The 19,639-nt window shown below is 46.7% G+C and overlaps 2 protein-coding genes across 6 annotated transcripts in view; one reads left to right on the top strand and one right to left on the bottom strand.

Annotated features, from left to right (window-relative positions):
* Positions 1 to 307: 307 nt before the first annotated feature.
* On the top strand, positions 308 to 10,143 carry TRMT10B (tRNA methyltransferase 10B). Of its 5 annotated transcripts, none has more exons than XM_026073265.1 (9): positions 308 to 442; positions 833 to 941; positions 1,148 to 1,272; positions 1,821 to 1,973; positions 2,968 to 3,046; positions 3,916 to 3,983; positions 4,292 to 4,415; positions 6,524 to 6,597; positions 10,125 to 10,143. In XM_026073265.1, the coding sequence occupies exons 1-8, from the start codon at positions 314 to 316 to the stop codon at positions 6,553 to 6,555; spliced, it is 819 nt and encodes a 272-aa protein (XP_025929050.1). In that variant the 5' UTR covers positions 308 to 313; the 3' UTR covers positions 6,556 to 6,597; positions 10,125 to 10,143. The 5 variants fall into 5 exon arrangements, with proteins under 5 accessions (XP_025929050.1, XP_025929049.1, XP_025929048.1 ...); XM_026073264.1 differs by lacking the exon at positions 10,125 to 10,143 and adding an exon at positions 8,301 to 8,382; XM_026073263.1 differs by lacking the exon at positions 10,125 to 10,143 and adding an exon at positions 7,355 to 7,439.
* FRMPD1 (FERM and PDZ domain containing 1) overlaps positions 8,499 to 19,639 on the bottom strand; it is a 27,052-nt gene continuing 15,911 nt past the window's right edge. The window contains exons 8-15 of the mRNA XM_026073261.1: positions 19,067 to 19,186; positions 18,601 to 18,737; positions 17,210 to 17,336; positions 16,745 to 16,840; positions 14,875 to 15,057; positions 14,306 to 14,453; positions 12,315 to 13,127; positions 8,499 to 11,028 (exon numbers count right to left, since the gene is read on the bottom strand). Coding sequence (XP_025929046.1) covers positions 8,672 to 11,028; positions 12,315 to 13,127; positions 14,306 to 14,453; positions 14,875 to 15,057; positions 16,745 to 16,840; positions 17,210 to 17,336; positions 18,601 to 18,737; positions 19,067 to 19,186 — 3,981 coding nt within the window. The 3' untranslated portion in view covers positions 8,499 to 8,671. The remainder of the gene's footprint in view (positions 11,029 to 12,314; positions 13,128 to 14,305; positions 14,454 to 14,874; positions 15,058 to 16,744; positions 16,841 to 17,209; positions 17,337 to 18,600; positions 18,738 to 19,066; positions 19,187 to 19,639) is intronic.

The raw sequence follows: 19,639 nt of genomic DNA, 5'->3' as shown, positions 1-19,639 counted from the left end.
TAAAAGAACGTGAGAAAAAGCAGGGGTTTCTCTTCCTGTCTTCCCATGCCCCATTTCCTGGCTCACCTGCGGTGCTCCCTTTAGCCAGGAGCAAGTCCAAAGACATGGACTGAACATAAACAAATAACTCTCGCCGACTCTTTCTATGCATACCAAGGCGGGAGTACACAGTCACAGCTTCGACCGCAGGAAGCTAGGCTCCTCCGTGCATGCTCTGCGCTGGCTTCGGGGGCAGCCCCGCCCGCCGCACCGCCCCGCGGGGCGGGGAGAGCCGACCCGGAGCGGGAAGCGGCGGCGCGGCCCCGCCGCGGCGATGGAGGGCGGTGGCGAGGCGGCGGGGCGGTGCGGGGAGGCGGACAGCGCCTGCGAGGCCCTCCGCCTCCTGCAGATCGACCCCGGCGACCCCGCAGAGTGGCGGGCGGGCGGCGCGGTGCCCTGTTCGGTGGGGGCCGGGGCCGGGGCCGTGCGCGGGCGCGGAGGAGGGACGAGGGGCAGGCGGAGCCGCCCGGGCGAGCATCGGTCTGGGCCTGTGGGAGGCGGGGCTGCATCCGCGGTAGGGCCGCACCGGCTGCCCCCGGTGCTCGCTGATTTCTCAGGGCTTTTTAGCATTGCATTAGCTTTGCATTCAGACCGCTTTGAACCCTTTAGCTCCTCATGAGCACTCGGCATATGCCAGAACCATGCAGACAGTAGCCAGGAGACTCCCCTTCTCTGGCAAGCATCCCGGCTGCACAGCAGCCCCTGCAGCACCCAGGTTCTCCGATCTCTGCAGGAGAATGGCTGGAGGTCCCTGGAGCTATGCATGTCTCTCTGCTCTCTCCTGTGCCAACAGAGGAATGTCCTGCGGAAACAGAAACACTGGGAGAAAGTCATCATGGCAAAGAAGAGGAAGAGGACGCAGGAAAGAGAGAGAAGAAAAGCACGGCAGGCTGAAGGCAAAGGTAAGAGGGAGCCATCGTGCAAGAGTATCACAGGATTCAATGAGGAAAGACCCTGCAAAGAAATGCAGGAAGGAGCAGGAAGCACCTGCATGGGAATAGAAGCATGCTTTCTTATGCAAACTGGTGGGGCCCTAGTGTGAGTGGTGTAGGTCCCTCAAGGCCTCCAGCCAAAGTGCAGGCTGCTCTCTTTCTGCTCTGCATTGCAGGCACTGCAGAACAGCACAGCAAAAGAGTTCTGAAAGCCATCATGAAAGAACGCCTTCTGGAGGCCAAGGAGTCTGGGCCTCGGCTGTGCGTGGACCTCAGCATGGCTGACCACATGACAAAGAAGGTACAAGGGGTCTACTTACCGCCCCCTCGTCCATAGCTGCAACCTGTGAGTACAGTCCTGCTCTGGGACCATGAGACTCACAGGGACCCTGGTAGCTGGGGGGGTAGCCCCATCATAGCTTTGGGGCCTGACAAAGGTTTGTAGGCTGGAGCAGGTCACTGGTTTGTTTTAACTATGCTAATGAAGCTTAAGAAACCTACCATCTACGGTAGAGTTGGGATACATGAGGGTGTATGCTGCCACAGAAACACAAAGAGCTTTCCTGAGCTCAGGTTCTTGGGAGACACTGGACCCCTCCAGTGTTTGCCTGTCCCTTGGCCCCCAGGCCTGCTTGCTGCTCTCAGGTCTTCAGTGCACTGGCTTGGTGTGGACTCAGCTCTTTGAATTTCTCTCTTTGGGTTGCTGTGCTCCCTAGAAACAGCCTCTCCAGAACCTCACTAGCCAGACTGTGTGACAAAAGCAATGGATGTCTGCAGGCCCTGGAATGGGGTCTTGGTGCTCCTTAGCCCTGGACATGCTGTGTGACTATGCTTGTTCTTTCTTGGAAGGAAACGAGCCGCCTTGCTGCTCAGATCAGGAGACTCTATGGGGCCAACAGGAGGGCCAAGAAGCCATTCTGGCTCTGTCTGACAGAGTTTGTGATGGGCTCTTCGATCTATGAGGAGTGCTTCCGCATGAACGATGGCTTCTCCAATTATTTGGTAAGGGTCTCTGACCACAGTGTTGCCGAGGCGTAGGAGGAATGGCTGCCCCCTTCCAGTGGCTCATGTCGGTGCCATGTAGCAACCTCCACCCACAGTGCTGGCCCTCAGTGCTGATCCAGGACAGGCTGAAGTGTGATCATGCCTAGCCAGCCAGCTGCAAGAACAACATGGTGAGGAGGGAAAAGCTCTGTTGATCTTGTCTTGGATTCCTTCTTGGCTTAGGGCAAATAGCAGGTGCTAGTCCTAGCAGCAAGTTCAGCCATGAGTGTGAGAGCTGTGAATGGTGTAGGGGTACAGTTTGCTGGCAGTGCTTAAGGTCAGATCTTCTTGCCCTTTGGCAGGAGATGAGAACTGACTGAGAAAACTGGTCATAAATGTACCAAACCTTCAGGCTTAGAGCTCGTGGTCCCTCCTGCCTGCAGGAGGAGAATTCCTCCCAGATGCTTCTTCCATAAAGAGATATGTGGACCTGGTATAGGCAGACACACCAGGCTGTACAGTTTTTGGGCAGGTCATGGATTCCTGTTGGGGAATTTTATACTGAGCTTAGCGGGGCTCCAATATGTAACCTGTACATACAGGTTATGTCAGTGACAGTGTCAGTGACGTTAAGCCATGTGTTCTACAGCACACACAAGACTGCAAGTGGAAACAGTGAGGGAAGACAACCACATGGAATGGAGATTCCTGAATCTCTCAAAAATTGGAATTTCATTTAGAATTAGTTAATTATTGCCGATCTGTCTTCCTTAAGACATGTCTAGAGATTTTGATCAGGAGAGGATATAATGGATCTTGAGAAATTTTTTTTTTTTTTCAGTGCACATATACAACATTTTTCAGTTTTAAAAAATAATCCTATCTGCAGCTGTGTAAACACCAAAGGCAGTGGTATCAGTTCCATTACACTTCTGTGTCTAAGAGTAGAATCTGCTCAGGCAGTGGACTTTGGGCTAATGGGTTTCTTTCCTCTCTGTCTTGCATTTTTCAGATGGATACAACTCAAGAAAGTTACCTTGACCTGTTTCCTTTAGATACAATTGTTTATCTCACTCCTGACTCCGAGAATGGTAAATATTTTGCTTGAGTCACAGGGGCACTAGGGTAAAAGACTGATTTTTAACCTTTTAGAAATTATTCTTAAGTCTATATCGTACTTCCGGTGATTCATTTCCAAGCATTCAGTGTCTCAATTGCTTGAGATATACTCTGTCCTTAGATCTGATGGTCATTCTACTCTGATCTTAAACAGCCTTGGCAGGGAATGAGATTTTGAATCAAGGCTCTGTGTGATCTGCAGCAAACTTAATTTGAAACCTATTTGTAGACCCCTGCAGTTTGTAATACTCCTGGCTAGCAAAGTGGAGATGCTGTGACAGTTTTGGTTGAAATTTAAATGGTATTTTTCTTTGAAAAAATGCAGTAGCTTAACATCCCCTTTATTGCTTAATCTATTGTTGTGTTCATTTTCTCTTCTTCCTCCATTTCTAACTGGCCACATGTTTCTGCAGACATAGATCCATTTCTCATTTTATGGGAAAAGTCTAGCTCTGCTAAGGAAGCCGATATGGGCAGGGGAAGGTTTTGGTGGGTGACATTGGGGTGACCAGTGGGGAGGCATCTGCAGAGCTGATTGGGATTGGACTAACCAGATCATCCACATGTCAGAACAGAAAACAGTGGAAAAATGAACAACATGTTGCTCATAGAACTGCATCTCCAGCACTCTGCACTTTCAGCCTACATCTGATCTCCCCCTTTCAGGCTGCCTGCAGGTTCAGGCAGACAGCTCTGTCTTAAAGGTCTGCTGCATGTTCTGAAGCTCCAGAGCAGGGGGTGGCCACCACTTTCTAGTATAAACGTGGCCTTGCCTGGAGAATGGTGCAAAGTGAGATTTTACAGTTGCATGGTGATGAGCATGTGCTTATTTCCTTTCTAGTCCTTGAAGACATTGATCCAAAAAAAGTGTACATCCTTGGAGGGCTGGTGGATGAAAGTATTCATAAGGTGGGTAATAGCTTCTCACAGCCTGAAGGTGCTGTCTGTCCTATTCTCTACTTGAGAGATCAGACATCCCTTTGGTAGTATCCAATGCTTTTGCTGCCTTGATTTGATAAGTCTCTACTGTGCCATCAGCCATTCTTCCCACAGAACCCCAAGGTCCTGCCTGGATTCAGCACCAGGGTGAAAGAGCAATCTGGATGAGATGAACCCCAGGATCCCAGCTTTGCAGCTGCTTGTATGCAAAACAGTGTACATGCTATATACGTCCATGTCTGTGCACACTAGGTGCTGTGTTCTTGTTTCCCTTGTAGAAGCTGACCTTGCAGAGGGCTCGAGATCAGTCCCTGCAAACAGCCCGCCTCCCAATTCGTGAGTACATGGTGAAAACCATCAACACCAAGAACTACCACTCAGAGACGCTTGCAATCAATCAAGGTGAGAGGCTGTGCCTTGTCCTGTCACTTGTGTGGGTTTTGTGTGTGTGGGCAGCTATCAAGCACCTGCATTGGGGGGAAGGAAGCCCTACTAAGCCCTGAAGCAGTGCTGTTTCCAAAATGGAGGTGCGGTGCTGAATGGTGGGGGTAGGTGTTGTGCAGAGGTTTCTCCTGCTAGGCCTTGTCCTTGCTGCCCCCATTTTAATGGTCTCATGTGCTTTACTGCAGCAGCCCATTTTCAGGGGAGCAGAGCTCACATTATTCTTATTTTGCACAAAGCAGTGAACAGTTAGTGTCGGGAGATGTGGGAATGATGCTGTTGCTAGAATCCCCTCAAGGTCCTAGACAATGGAGATGGAAAGAAGTTGTCAGGCCTGTGTCAAGTTGAATCAAGGAAAGGCTTACAGCAAAAGGATGGGACTGCTTTGTGCTGTACAGCTGTGATGCAAACATAAGCTCTCTTATTGGCTGTGCATCGTGACCATGTGCAGGCTGGTCACATTAATGGATGAGCACTTGCTTTCCACCTCTGCTGGCAGTTTGTGGCTTTGCATCATGAACCCCTGTCTGCCAGGAGCTGGTGAGAAGCTGAGGTCCTGGGACAGCTCTAGTGAATTCTGACTTCTGGCTGGAGAAGTTTGTTACTATCTCCTTCACCACAGGGCTGATGGGATGGCTGAGGGCTCTGCAGAGCACCAAGCCTAGCTCCTAGACAGCACAGTGCATTCAGAGGGAGCCCTGATGTTGAGGTACAGCAGCTGAGAAGCCCTGGTGGAATCACTGTAGATAAATGACATGAAAACACACTATGGGGAGGGACACTGTCATCTGCAGCACAAACACAACTTGGGAGATACAGGATAGTTGAAAAGGTGACTGGGGATAATTTGGAATAGGAATTTTGCCTTGGTTGACACAGCTCTTGCTTTTCCTGGTCAGAACTTCCCAAAGTAATCCTTCAAAGTATGTATATCATCTGCTCTCAGATGAGCTGCCTCAATCATTTCCTCATCAGATTTTAAATGAAAGAAAATGTGAGCCCTATGCTAATCTATTGGGGCATCAGTTATTATATTTTCCTGACGTTTTGCAGCCAGTGGGGTACATATGACAGCTTGGCATTGATATCAATATGACAGTCTTGTCCATCTCTCTGTTATTGACAGTCTTCGATGTCTTATCAACTTACTACGAGACCCAAAATTGGCCAGCAGCCTTGAAAGCTGGAGTTTCTTCTGGAAAAGGCTATGTGCTCCCAGGTGCAGTAAATTAAGTAAAAATGCATGACAAAGCACAAGAAAACTCTTTATTTTCTGATATTATGGAGCTGTGACAGACAAGGGAAGCAAACTCCAAATTTCAAGCAGAGACACCACCATGAATGTGTATACAGAAAACACAAGTCAGCTTAAATCTGGGATAAGGAGCTTGTCAAGAGTGATAAATTATACATCAGCAGGGTATTCCTGGAAATGACTTCTTACCTTAAACTCAAAACAAAAGCCAGTTGAGCCCTGGAATCAAGTAAAAACTGATGGGAATTCAGTTTTGCTTTTCTTGCAGATTTTTGTTAGGGTATTTGTGTCTCTTACATTTACACTTGTTCTGGGACAGAGAGAAGAGCTTAAAGTATTTCTTTCATCTTGATTAAAAGGAAGTAGTGTGATGTTAGAAGAGTGACAGAGTACAGAACACACTGGTAAAGAAAATCATCTTTCCCATCAAAAAGAGCAGTGCTGTTCTGATTGGGGAACACAGAATGGGAAGTGATTCCCAGACTATTGAGGTAACAGTTTCCAGAAGTACCATGTCCTATCTTCCTTAAACCAGCTGAATTAAAGACTTTGTGAGCTGCTGAATCCCATAGCTAATTTTGTGCATTCTGCTTACAAGCTACAATAAAATGTTTACTCTTCAAGAACTTCATTTCACTCCATTAATTATCAATGTATGGTGCCTTGAGAAGTTCACTAGCCCTCATGTTCCTCCTGGAAGGGGAGACATATGCGATTTGACTGTGCTCTGCCTGAAGAGCGGTGACATATTTCAGGACCAAAGCAGGAAGCATTTTGATGTTTGTTCTGCATCTAACTAGATATTTTTCCTCAGCCGTTGCTGCCAAAAAAAATCAAGGTCAGTGACTATGTCTAGTCACCACTGGAAGTACTTGAAGGTCTTCTGAGGTAAATTCCTCTTTCATTTGCCTACATGTCTTCATTCCTCTTTGCACTAAAACCCTTTTACAATGCCTTGAATTCAATACTGATGAGACCGAGACACAAAATGTCAGCTATTTGTGGATATATTGAGTGTTGTTCCCCCACATAGGCTGAATTTGTGTATGTTCCCATTGGTTGCAGAAGTCTGTTGCTTTACCAGGTCACAGAGGCTCTCCTTGTCCTTATTCTGTGCCCCTGACTGATCAGCTGTTGGTTTGTAGTTAGATGGGTCATGGCAGTTCTGCTGACAGAGCAAAGTCTGCAAGTTGGCTTCAGTGTAAGAGGCTTTAAGTTACTAATTCAGACCCTGAGTTTGCTAGGCAGCAGCATACAATTACCCAAACCAGCTGGCAGTGATGAACTGCTCTGAAATCCTGCTTGGGATGAGAAATTTGCAGAGTGCTACCCTCCCCAGTAGCTGGAGACACCTGTCCCTATGCAACCAGTAACTAGCAGACTGCCTTTAGTTAGCTACCTTGGTGCCTGCTGGGCACACTCTGTGAGAATGGTGAATGCCATGGGTTTGGTGTAGTGCTGCTAAGGACTGCTGAATTGCTGTGGGTATTTGCTTGCCTGGCTGTTAGCTTCTTTCAGGTTAGGTAGGTCCTTTAGAGCTGCCACAGCACCCCAACCTTCCTTCAGACCAGCCCCTTCCCTCCCAGCTGCCTCTCTTGTCCGTACTAGGGCTCAGTTGAAAGGACTCAACCTTTCTTCCCCACAGGCATACAAGGCAAAAGTGAGGCTGGCCTCTCTCAGATGTTACGGAACCACGGGCACATACTGTCTATGTGTTGTCCTGGTGCTTGGGAAGGAGTGGTGTGTGTTGACAGAGCTGGCCACCTCTCTTGTAGAGGCCTGTCTCCTTGACTCATCCAGGGGCCCTCCAATTGCCTCTCTGCTGCCTCATGCAGACTCCTCTATCCTGAACACAGACCTTCAGCTGCATGGACTGACAGAGAGCAGTGCCAAACTTCTTGTCTGCTGCCTACCTATTTCAAAGAACTGCATCAGCTCCCAAACAAGGCCCCAAGTTAAACAGCAAAAGTCAACTACCTGCCTCTGCCCTCTTTAGTGCTAGAAAGCTGAGGTAATGCCTCCCAGCACTGGAAGGCATGCTGATTCACTAGAGGTGCACAGCCAGAAGACATTTAAGGGCAAACAGCTCACGTCTAGCTGGGGATATAAAATGTTAGGGAGGAAGAAGGTTGGGAAAAGGCTTGCTTTCTCCTAGGGTGGTAGGCATAAAGAGTCATCTGTTCTCTAACAGCTATGAAGGCAGCACTTCAGTGTTATGGATCACTTTTTCCTTTTTTGGAAGACAGGGATCCTTAGATAGCTAGAGGGTGGGGGATTAATTTGGAACTTTTTTAAGCATCAGCAGAAGGCACCTATAGCCTGGGATGACCCTCTTTTTCTTGCCTTGCAAGGAGAAGCAGTTAAATACAGAATAAATTCTTTCCAGAATTGTGCAGTTTTTGCTACAATTTCTAGTATTTCCTTGACCACAGATGGTGGATAAAGCAGTCTGGGTCCTTTTGCGTCAGATCAGGGTGAAGGGGGTGACCTCACTCACATGAAGAGTCTTCCTGGTCTCCTATGTACCTGGACAGTCAGTAAGAAGGGAGAAGGACAGGCCAGCTGCTAAGGGCTCCTGTCTTTCTCCACAGATGACAGAAGGAGGCTAAGACAACACCCTGAGACTAGCTACCTGCAAGGTGTTCAGGATGTGAAGGACAAGCCCTAGACAAGATACATGAGCCCAAACCACTGAAACACTCTGTGAGTTTGCAAATTAGATTGGGATTGTCTTTACAGAATTTAAAAAGGCTAGGTTGGAGTGGGGGCAGCCCCCAGGACCACCCTTGGACTGGGCTGCTCTTGGTGGGGGTGAGCAGTGGAGCATGGACAAATCATTCCATGACCGTTCTCTGAGTTGTGGGACTAAACACCCTGTGTGGGAGAGCCTGGTGACAGACAGCAGGAAATATGGCTGAGCTCCTCCCCGACCAATACATCTGTGTGCCACCAAGAAGCCTTGTCACAAAGAGGAGGGTACCCTGAACTGCTGCATGAGACAAAACACAGCAGCTGTAAGGGCTGTGTGCTGGTGGGCAAGGAGCTTGACACCCACATCCTGGCAGCTCGGCCTGTGAAGCAGCTGGTGAACAACCTGCACCAACTGGTGGTAGGTGCCCACCACATCTGTGAGCATGGCCACAAGCTCACTCTGCCTCTGCATGCACAGCTGGCAGTGTGTCACCTGGAAGCAGGCCACTGTCAACTGAACCAGGTCATCAAACGTCACTCTCAATGCACCCTGCAGCTCCTTAAGGGGTCGCTCTGTTTTCAGAAGCTCCTGGCAATTGGCCAGCAGGTCCCGGGAGGCTGATCCAAGTGCACCCTTGCTCTCAGAGCTGTGCTCTGCACATCTGTCTTGCAGGTGGGTTGTTTGGTTGCCAGAGAGCTTTCCCACAACCTTCTGAAGCTCTGCAATGCAGGCTAGGAAGTGGGAGAGATCTGCAGGGCTCATCTGTGCTTGGTCCTTCAGCTTGGTCAGGGCTTGTATGTGAGGGTCCAGCCATGCCCTGTCTCTAGCAGTAGCAACTGGGTAACTGTCCACAGGGGTGCCAGGAAGACTGTGGATGGTGGATGGCGGGGTGGTGAGGGGCCCCAAAGACATGCTGTGCATAGGGATAGTGTTTTCATGTTCCCCCTCTTCTTCAGGCCTGTGGAAGCAGCTGACATAGGACAGCTGACAGCTGCACTTGTCCATCCCAAGCTGTGGTGGAAATGTGTTCTTCATGGGGGAAAGACCCAGAGATCTGGTCTTGATGTGGCCGGGAGGTGTCTGCTCATCCTTCTTGTAGTTAAAGCAAAGGAAGGAGTGATTTGAAGTCCTATGGTCTCCTGCTCTTTTCCCCAGAGAGGCCAAAGGAACTGGGCCTGAGGGAAAGGCAAGCCCCAGAGATGGAATTAGGGGACAGTCTTTCTCAAGCACTGTAGCTTCTTCTCTGGGAATAAGAATCTGACTAACCTGAGGCTGTTTGTAATCCACATTTTCTGTATCTTTTCTGGGCTCTCCTTCATCTGGCCCCTGGTTGCTCACCAACTCTTTTTCACAGGCTGGTACAGCTGAGGGTGTTTGTGTCTCTCTTCTGACAGCATCAGGCCCGAGGCATTCCCTGGTCATGTGAGCTGTCTCTTGAGAGTCCAAAAGCTCTGGTGGGTTGTCCGCCCTCTCCCTAGATGGGTTGGATGATGTGAGGTCTGTCCTGACCCCAAATGACAGCCAGGAGAGGTGAGTTATAACCCCTGAAGTGCCACTGCAATCTGTTAACAGCTGGGTTACATTTGGAAAGCCCACACAATTTTTATTGTGCATTTTCCAGAAGGATTCTTCACTTACTGCCTGTCTGGTTTTCACCTGAGACAAGCCTATTTCACTCTGGTTTTCAGCACAGTTGTCAAAATCACCTTTTCTTTCTTCACAGGGAGCCAGGACAAGCTCTCCACATGCTGCTTCTTTCCCTGCTGTGGGGAGCAGATCAAACTCCAAAGTCATACCACAGGGAGAGGTCATGGTGGTGCCACAGGCTAAAGGAGAAACTGCACATTCATTATAAGGGCAGATCATTTCTTGGCTCTGAAATTTGGCTTCATTGTTGACCTTGCAGTTGGCTTCCATCATCTCAGCTGCTCCCTTCAGCACTGCTTGGGCCAGCTGGTCCCTATTGGTTTCACAACTGTCCTTGCTTTGCGCCCCAGTTTTTAACTCAATGCTAGGATCTTTTTTGGTGCTTCTGCTTTGTTCCCTGGGAAGGTGCCCAGCTTCCTCCCACAACAGGAAGGGTGCATGTACAACACTTGCAGGGCTGAGGCCATTGTCCACACATACAGCAATGTCTGAGCTCTCTTCCCCATTCTGGTCACCTTGCAGGCGAACAGCTGAAATGGAAGAAAAAAACAAGTCAGTCACTGATTTTGTTTCCATGGTGTCAGGCTCCATTTCCATCAAATCAGCCGATGGGTTTTTGCTTAGAGTGTCTCTCTGGGCCTTTGTATCAGTGTGAGCTCCTACTTCTGTGTCCATCTTAATGTTCTCTGAGGAAGGTGAATCTGGAGGCTGAGTGAGGAATGATGGGTAGAGTGACCAACTGCAGCAGCTCTGCTGAGAGCCTGGTAAAGCCAATGGGAAAGTGACCTGCGAGGTGTAATCAGTTTCCAGGAAAGATCTCCTCTTCCTCAGGCTCTTGGCATAAGTCAGCTCCTTCTCCATTCTGTGTTTCTCCCTTGTCTGCCTTGACACCAGGTTTTCCCCCAAGCTGTAACACCTTGGCTTCTTTAGGATGCAGGAGGCATTGTCTACACTGTCCCAGGATGTGAGGCTACAGCCTGCTGATAAGGACAGAACATGTGAGTCAGGAAGTGGCTCCAAGCAACAGAACATACATGCATCTGTGCATGCGGCCAAAAGATCTTAACACAATTCTTACAATTACAGACATACATGTTTGGTATCAGAGACTGGCTTGAAGTGCTAAGGGAAGGTATCTTATGTTATGATCATGCAGGTACTTGCAACCAGCTATACCAAAAAAAGGGAAGAGTCTGGACATGTGACTACAAAGACTGAGGTCCAGTATTACAAAAAGTAATATAGTCTCCTTGCTTGAATAGCATACTGGGGTCACTTCATCTGACTGCAGATACAGCTATCATTTGCAAACTGAAAAAGGTGTTATTAGTGGCAAGCTACAGAAAGCACTGGCCAAAAGTTGCAGATTTATTAGCCTTGAATGGAAACTTTAACAGAAATTCCTAGCCTGAATATTTAGACAATAAAATACCTAGAGATTACAATATTGTGCCTGAACATTGCATTGTTACTGTATGTGAACTCAGAAGCCAAAATTGTCTAAGTATATGAAATAGATTCTTAAGAAGTTCAGTTGAAGTTGAAAGAGCTGATTATTTCAGAAGCAAGAATCCTCTCATTTCTGAGAAAAAATAACTATCTGGGAGCCATTCAGCAACAGGACTTCTTGACCCAACTACATAACATGCTCTGATCCCCAAATTATTTTCAGTGTCAGTTGGGTTGTGCATTGAGCTGTAAAACAGCTTCCACCTCTTGAGTTAAGGTAGTGCCTGAAAGCAGAAATATTTTCCTTAAAGCTTCATGTCAGTGTAAGGGTACAGATCTTTCCTATGTTCTATTTCTGGGAGTCACCACCCTTTTCATCAACAAAGATTCAGTGTACATAGGAGGCTGCATAGGACTTGCTCATGTAGCACAATGGCTTCAAGACTAGGCGGACCCATATATCAGTATTCTGGAATTCGTGCAGAAACCTGGGGACTTTCCAGAATGCTAAACTCATTTGAAAACTGATTTTTTCTGAGACCAGTGCTTGAAAGTTATGGGAAAATGTCTCTGCAAAACTGCAGCTCTGAGCCCTATTGAACACCGTCTGCCAGCTTTGCAAGGTATACCTGCTGAAGGCTGGCTTGCAGAGAAGCTGTGTTTAAAGGTCCTTCAAAACTCTGGGAAAATCTATGAAAATTTGAAAGAGGAGATGGTCCCTCCTGTATCATTGACATAGTAAATAAGCACAGCCCTAGCACAATGAGTGGAGAGAAGGTGACAGGAGATCACCTGCAGGGGGTCCATGAGGGTTTACCTGCCAGAGCATCCGGGGGGCTGAGTCTGTCTGCTGCATCGTAGAACTCATCCTCAGAGCTAGTGTCTCCAAAGCCTGGGGGAGGGTCCAGAATGAGATCGCTCACCTCTGCCATTTGGTCTGATCTGCAGGGTACACCCTCCTGGGCAGACACATCTTTCCAAGAACTTCTTCCAGGGCTGTGATTGATGTTCCTCTCCACACTGCCAGCAGGGGATATGCTGTAACAAAGGCTGTAATAGCCCATGGCATTTCTCTCAGACAGCTTGGTCTCCAGCACAGATACACCCATGTCCTCACCTCTCTGCTCAGAGGGACTGTGTTCAGACCCAGGTTCTGCTGCTTGTGGTACCTGCAAGAAACAGAAGAAGTCTCTGGCTTCTGTCCTGCTGGAGCCCCTTTCAGCACCAATGGGCAAGAAGCTCTTGTCTGAGCTGTTCATCTCTTGCACTGTTGGCGTGTAGAAATGGAAGAATTCTGGCCTAGAAGAAGAGCAAGCTTCCAGCTCATCTTCCTCCAGTGCATCCATAGAGTCACTTGAGCCACTTGTCTTAAACCCTCGGCTCTCAGTGTTAGCTGAATCTGAAGCTTCTGATGTGCTGTCTGTTGCATTGTCAGACTTATTGCATTGTTCACCCCCTCCAGCTTGGGGCTTTATGCTGTCCTGATCCAGGCTGTGGAGGTCTTCCAGCTTCTCCTCCTCACACACAGGATGGGCACTGCCATATGTTGCAGGAGTGTCCAAGCAATGCTCTGAGGAGGAATCTAGCTCCCAAGAGTCTTCAGAGTCACTGCAGGTTCTAGATTCATACCCTGAAATTTAAACACATACATGAGTCTGCACTTAGCAGAGCATGGAGAAACAGTCAGACAAAGGTCTGAAATTGGCTGTAGGGCAGAAACTCAAGGCCCGGGGATCTCTGCCATCATTGTTGCTCCACAGCAATAAAGATGAAGATACAGTCTGAAGTGCAGGGCCATAACCTGTGAGCTGGGGCTTGGTCCTTCCTTCTTGCTTTTCTTTTTTTTTTTCTTTTTTTTCTTTTTTTTCTTTTTTTTTCTTTTTTTCTTTTTTTTTTTTTTTTTTTTTTTTTTTTTTTTTTTTTTTACTTCATAGCACATGTTTGCATTTTGGAGAGACAGTGTCTCTCAAGTCCTTCATTACAGCACCTCTTACATGAGTGGAGATAGAGAGGAAAACCTAGGCCCAAAACCTCTAAAGAGCTGAATGCTGTATTTATGGAAGAGAACTGCATTGTTGCCTCACCGGCAGCCCCTAAATCCCTGTGCTCTCCTGATTTTGTGCCTAGTCTGGGTGTTGGTAGCACCCAATATCTCCAGTTCTACTGTGCTCTCCAGTGACCACCAGTGATCAGCTCAGGGGTCTCAACAAGAAGTCCTACCTCCCTAAGATCCCTCTAGGGCCACTGCACAGAGACAGGCTGAAACAGAGTGAAGCATACCTACCTAGCAGCTCAGTTGCTCTGAGCAGATCTCTGAAGGACCCTGTCTCTTAACAGAGGGAGCTTAAGAAAAACAGCCAGCTAACCTGTTGTCTAAAGCCTCAGTCTGCAGCATCTGTTAGGTTGGAGTTATCCTGGCAGTGGACAGGACATCATGTGAAACACATACCACTGTCTCCTGTCTGGGAGAAGCCAGCAGAGGGGAGGTGGTTCACAAAGTTGGAAACAGCACAAGGACTCAGTTACTGGTCTGCAGTTTCAATGATAGATACAGCCTCCATTTCTTGGGAAGAGCAGACAAGTATTGCTGGCCTCCCTGTTGCTGCCCAACACATTTGGGTCTGATGGAAATCTGGTAGGGGCCCACACCAAAGCTGACAGTCTCAACAGTAAGCAGACATCACTACACCCTCCAGGGCTACTGTTCTAGCATAAGGCTGTATTCGTGGGAGGGAATAGCATCTCTGCTACTAGAGAAACCATTCACTTGCTCCCTACCCTTTGGCGAAAAGATGGCTGGGTTTTTACCTTCTTCAGCTGACATACGGTGCAGTTGCTGTTTTTTCTCCCCCCAAGTAAATATGGAGACATTTGCATCCACGAACAGCCTGTAATAGCCATTGATGAGGCAGACAAGATCTTTTGCACTGTTTGATTCCAACAGCAGAGTCAGCAGCTTTTGTTGGGCAGAGAGAGGAAGAAAGAAAACCACAATAACATTAAAATAGACAAACACTGTTTGTGCTGCAATCTGCAGGAGTGTGCTGCACACTAAAAAGGCATTCCCTGTCTCCCATACTGCCCTCATTGCAGAGCACTCTGTTTATGCATGAGGCACAGAGAAAGAATAGATTTTTTTGTTGCATTTTGTTTTTTGAGATGCCTGGTTGATGAAGGACAGCAGGAGGAATCACTTTTCTTCCATCATTTTGTGTTCTTCCTAATAGCTTTCCTTTCTGAGTCTGTTCTAAGTCTTTACCATTAAGGACACTTTTAGCTGAAGTGTCAGATTTTGAAAAAAAAATGGTGAGAATGACTCCCCCTTGTTCTCTGGCCCTGACAGAGCCACACACTGGCCATCGTGAAACCACCATTACCTTCAGATCCTGCAAGTAGATTTTCACCATGCTCACTTTCTCAGACTCCTCCGTAAGCTCCAGCCTGCTGATGTTTGCAAACTCTGCCAGACTTGTTATGATGTTGAGCTTATTATTGATAATCTGGCTCACCCCGTACTTGGCCCCAACCAGCAAGGCAACGTATGATTCTCTGTCCTGTAGCTGTAGGGGGAGAGGTTAAATCAAACTTCAGCTGAATTCTCAGCAGGAACCTGTTCACCTGGGTTGCACTGGGACTCCTCAGCCATCTTTTACTGTGTGGTATCTTTTAAAACAGGACTGCTGTTACAATTGAACTGTAATCAGCTGCAAAAGGGAGCTCCTCATTTCTTATAGGTCATCTTGTCCTGGCATGTCTTTCTTCTGACTTGGAGACTGCCAATTTCCCTGTGCCCCCAAGACACACGGCCCGAGGTGCAGCAGGCATCTAACAGATAGTTAGCAGCAGGTTGCTATAGGAAGTGTCACCAGTTGGGCTGTGCCAGATGAACCTGGCAAGACCTACTGGAACAGGTCAGAGACTTCAGGGAGGCAGACTGAAGCAGCCTGCAGAAAAGACTGTTGCAGATCAAGAGAAGTCTAATGTGTCCCATTCAACCCAAGATCAACCCGGAGGTACATGTCAGGGCTGTAACCCCTCTCAGGACTCAAAGGAACTGGCACTTTGTGCACATTGTCAGCCAGACACTGTGTTAGAGATGAGCCCAGGTCTATGGAAAATTGCAACAAAGCCTGCAATTTGTTTCTTTTCAGCAAAATTCACTGACAGACTATTTCAGCTGTCCTCTTTCTTCCCAATATATACTGTTTTCTCCTGGCCCAAGAGACTCAGACAATGGTCTGCGATGGTAGATGTAGTGTGACCACCACAGAGCACAGCAGACACAGGAGACACAGGACTGGGACGGAAGCACCTATGAGGCACTACAGGATAATTCACAGTCAGCCTATTTTGGCTCTCTGACTTTTTTTTTTTTTTTTAAAGAAATGCCAACATTTTCTGTTAGGATCAGACATTTAAAAAATAAACTAATTTAACTCCCAAATAGTTTAGCAGAAATACTTCATTTTCCACACAAGTGTAAACATAGGCATTACCGTAACACATCAGCAAGACCCTCCTCTGATATAGCCCAGCTGCACTACTTAGCTCTCTGTACAAAGCAGCCTGTGATCCCCAGTTTAGCAGGTGATCCAAGTGATGACAGGCAGAAAACCGAGAGACTCTTGTGAAAAGAGCAGTGTTCTTTTTTAACAGAGAGGTTTAATCTTGGCCAATATCTTTTCTTAATGGTTTTTAAAACACCCTGAGATCTCTGAAGTCCTTTAAAACATACAAAATATGGACAGAGCTCACCAGAGAAATAAGATCCACATATTTTAATTAGAAAATAACACATAACTATTGGGTAAACTGCTACATTATTGACTTTAATGGAGCTATGCAGAATTAACCTAACAGGGAGCTTGATCAATATTTATCATGATGTCTCAAGATAAAGTACCACTAGTATGACTGCAGCTTGCTGATCGCTGAAACAGCATCAGCAGAGCTAATGTTACATTTTCTACAAGCATCACAGCAAAGACAGAAGAGAAGACACAGTAACAGGTTGCTAGTTTTACATCAACAATCAGCTTAGAAAAATATTTAGACATTTCTGCTTTACATAGGGTTTGCTTTGGTCAAGTGATAATCTTATCCACAGGTGAAGAAAAGGGGTTAAAACTGCTTATAGTGCCCAATCTTTCCAGTTACTGTCCAAGTAATCTCTCTGTGAGAGATACACAGAGCAGATAGTAAGACAGCATGCCAAAACCCAGTAAGACAGAAAAACAGCGCTCATACCATCAGGGTGGCATTAAAGATCTTCCCATTGTACATCTTCAGGTCTCCCAGTATCTGTAGGTAGCTCAGGCGCACCTGGACTGCTGCGAGCATATGCTTAGTTTTGCAAAAGAAGAAATATTATTTAGAAACATCACAGACAAATAGTGTTTGCCAGGTATCCTGTAGGCTAGAAGATTCAGGAAAGGTTATTTTCATACAGGATTTGGTATCTGGTTTGGTTCAGATATGCAATAGATTTGTATTGGATCGTCCTGCATTGCAGCATTTACTGTCTGGCAACCTCACAAGCACAGTGCAGCAGCACACACTACACATGCAGATTAGGGTGTGTGGGCTGCAGAAAAGGTTAGAAGATGAAAAGATACAGAAAAACAAATGGTCATATAGAGATGAGACCAACACAGGAAAGAAACATGCTGCTGGCACCCAGGGAGGAACCGCAAAGCTTACCGTACGCCCTGCCTTCTGCCGAGGATCCAGCAAGACCTGGTTCCGCTTCATGTGGTAGCTGATAGCTTTCTTGATATCTTTGCCTCTCATGTTTCGAAGCAAAGTTGGTGAGATGAAGTTTTCAATTCCCCAGTCCTTCCTGCCGGAAAGACAGGGAAGAGAGCAAAGAGAGTTCCAGCTGTGCTGCCTCACAACAATGACAGAACTTGTAGAAGAAAAGTCTGTCAGGGACAGGGAAGGACAGAGACACCACCTCTGGCTCAGGGAGTACTGAGTGCCAGGATGCTGTGGGATCGTTCTGAAGAATCATGCAACACGGTTACCTTGCTCAAATTCTCTTCTCTCTGCATCTGCATCTGATCGGGAGATATGTTTGGAGGAACATGTAGTCTCACCCAGAATGCCTGCTTTACGTGCTTATACAGAAGACAATCTACAACTTCAGTCAGCATAATGGTCCTGTCTGTCCTTACCCTCAGAGAATGAAAACTCCATCTTTACATCCACTTTACTTTGCTTACCAGATTATTATATTTTAATATCTCTGCTCTCCAAGACCCAAAAATATGGACCAACTGTTCTGCTGAAGAATTTATTCAGCCCAAGCATTAACTGTCTCGAAACTAAGAATGATGCAGAGTTTTCTGTTATTACTTCTCACTCTCCACTAACTGCATGTGGTTGGGCATGTCCGGCTGTAAACAATGAATCAGTGATGCTGCATGGGCTGGCTGAGGCTCAGCAGTGCTGTTACATCAGCACTACAGCACAAATGCCTGTTACTTAATGACTGGCCCATCACAAGTTCTTAAAGCAGGATTGTTCTTTAGGGCAACTGTGATCTAACAGTACTGACATGCAGCACAGTGCATGTGCTGCATGTAAAAGCACTTCCTGTATTTTTTCCAGATCTCATTACTTCACAGGTCCCATCAATTGTGCTGAAATTACTGAAGAGATAATGCTGGTGGATGAAGAGGTGTAAAGTGCTGGATATGCAAAGGCAATGATTAATTTCTCTCAGAACTACAGCATGCAAGTCTCTGTATCCTGGCAGGAGTAGCCTGGATAAGCATAACTAGACAAGACATTGTGGCAATTGCTATTTGATGTCTCTGCTGTAGCTACAGATCAGAACTTCCCTCTGCTTATGGAAATGCTTAGATGTTACACTGTCCACATTATACAAGCAGCTCAGAAGGAATGTTAAAGACAGGGAGGCTCATGCAACTGCCTTATCCTAAAAGGACTGGCATGACTAAGAGACTGTAATCTCTTTGGGTCAGAGACAGTCTCCTACTCTGCATTAAACACTGCGAAAATGCAGAGCAGATACCATTTTTGATTGGCTCTTTCTTTTGCCTTGCCTGGCCACAACACAACACAGAAATTTTGACACTTACTCAATGTATTTCAAGGACACTTTCTGTGGCTGAGCACAAGCATAGATCCTTTCCTGTATGTGCAGAGCAGCCAGACGTAATGCCACACTGCATTTCATTTCCACAGCAAACCTTTCCTGAAGCACATCACTGCAGCTCTGCAACAGACAGAATTGAGTTAGCATGACGACAGGAGCTCAAACAGAAGTCAAGATAAGACCTCTAGTATGACTGTCATGAGTCAAATAAAGGGTGCCATTCAGCTCATTTCTATCTCATTGAAATAATAATCATGCCTTTAACAAGCCAAACATGCAAATTGGTTTGACTAAGAATTTAATGTAAGTTAAACCCAAATCATCTATTCTTAAATGCTCAACATTTTACATTCATTTAACAAAACTGCCCTAAATTATGCCTTGGTTTAAAGCAGACATGAGGACTTGGGTAAGAAGAGTTCCTGAATCATGGGATGCCTCAGTGTCACCTGCAGATAAAGATACTCAAAGGCAACTGGGTCTTCCTGCAGGAGGTCTAAGGGATCCTTTGGGATGAAGCAAACTCTGAAGAGGCACCGGTAGTCATGGGATTCTCTTTTCTGGACCACCTGCAATGGACAAACTCAAACAGCATCATTTCATAGCAACTGCTGAAATCCCCCCCTTCATAAATGCACACTCTGGCTCTTATGAACTTACACAGACTATTTAAAGCCAGTGGTATCTGGGATGGTTGCAGGTTAGCCATTGTCTTTAGCAAACACAAGGGGACATTGCTAATGCTTTTATTTCTTTCTTTGATTCTTCTGCTTTTTCGTTTTCTCTCTGTGATAGAGTGTAAGGCTGCTGAACTTCATTAAATAGCCATTGATCTTATGTACTTGTAGTGTAACCATAACAGAGGGGTCAAGGCCATATGATAATGACAGAGGAAAGGGTAAGCCTCTCTGATTTTAACTTCAGCCAGAAGATATAGCAGCTCAAAATAGACACTTGTGTCATCATCATAATATCAATACAATGTTAAGGCCACTACATTATACTTTAGCATATTTTATTTT

This window comes from Apteryx rowi, unplaced genomic scaffold (genome assembly GCF_003343035.1).
Source record: "Apteryx rowi isolate R43461 unplaced genomic scaffold, aptRow1 scaffold_364, whole genome shotgun sequence".
Taxonomy (NCBI): domain Eukaryota; kingdom Metazoa; phylum Chordata; class Aves; order Apterygiformes; family Apterygidae; genus Apteryx; species Apteryx rowi.
The sequence above is the reverse complement of the archived record's forward strand: the minus strand, read 5'-3'. Positions and strand labels throughout refer to the sequence as shown.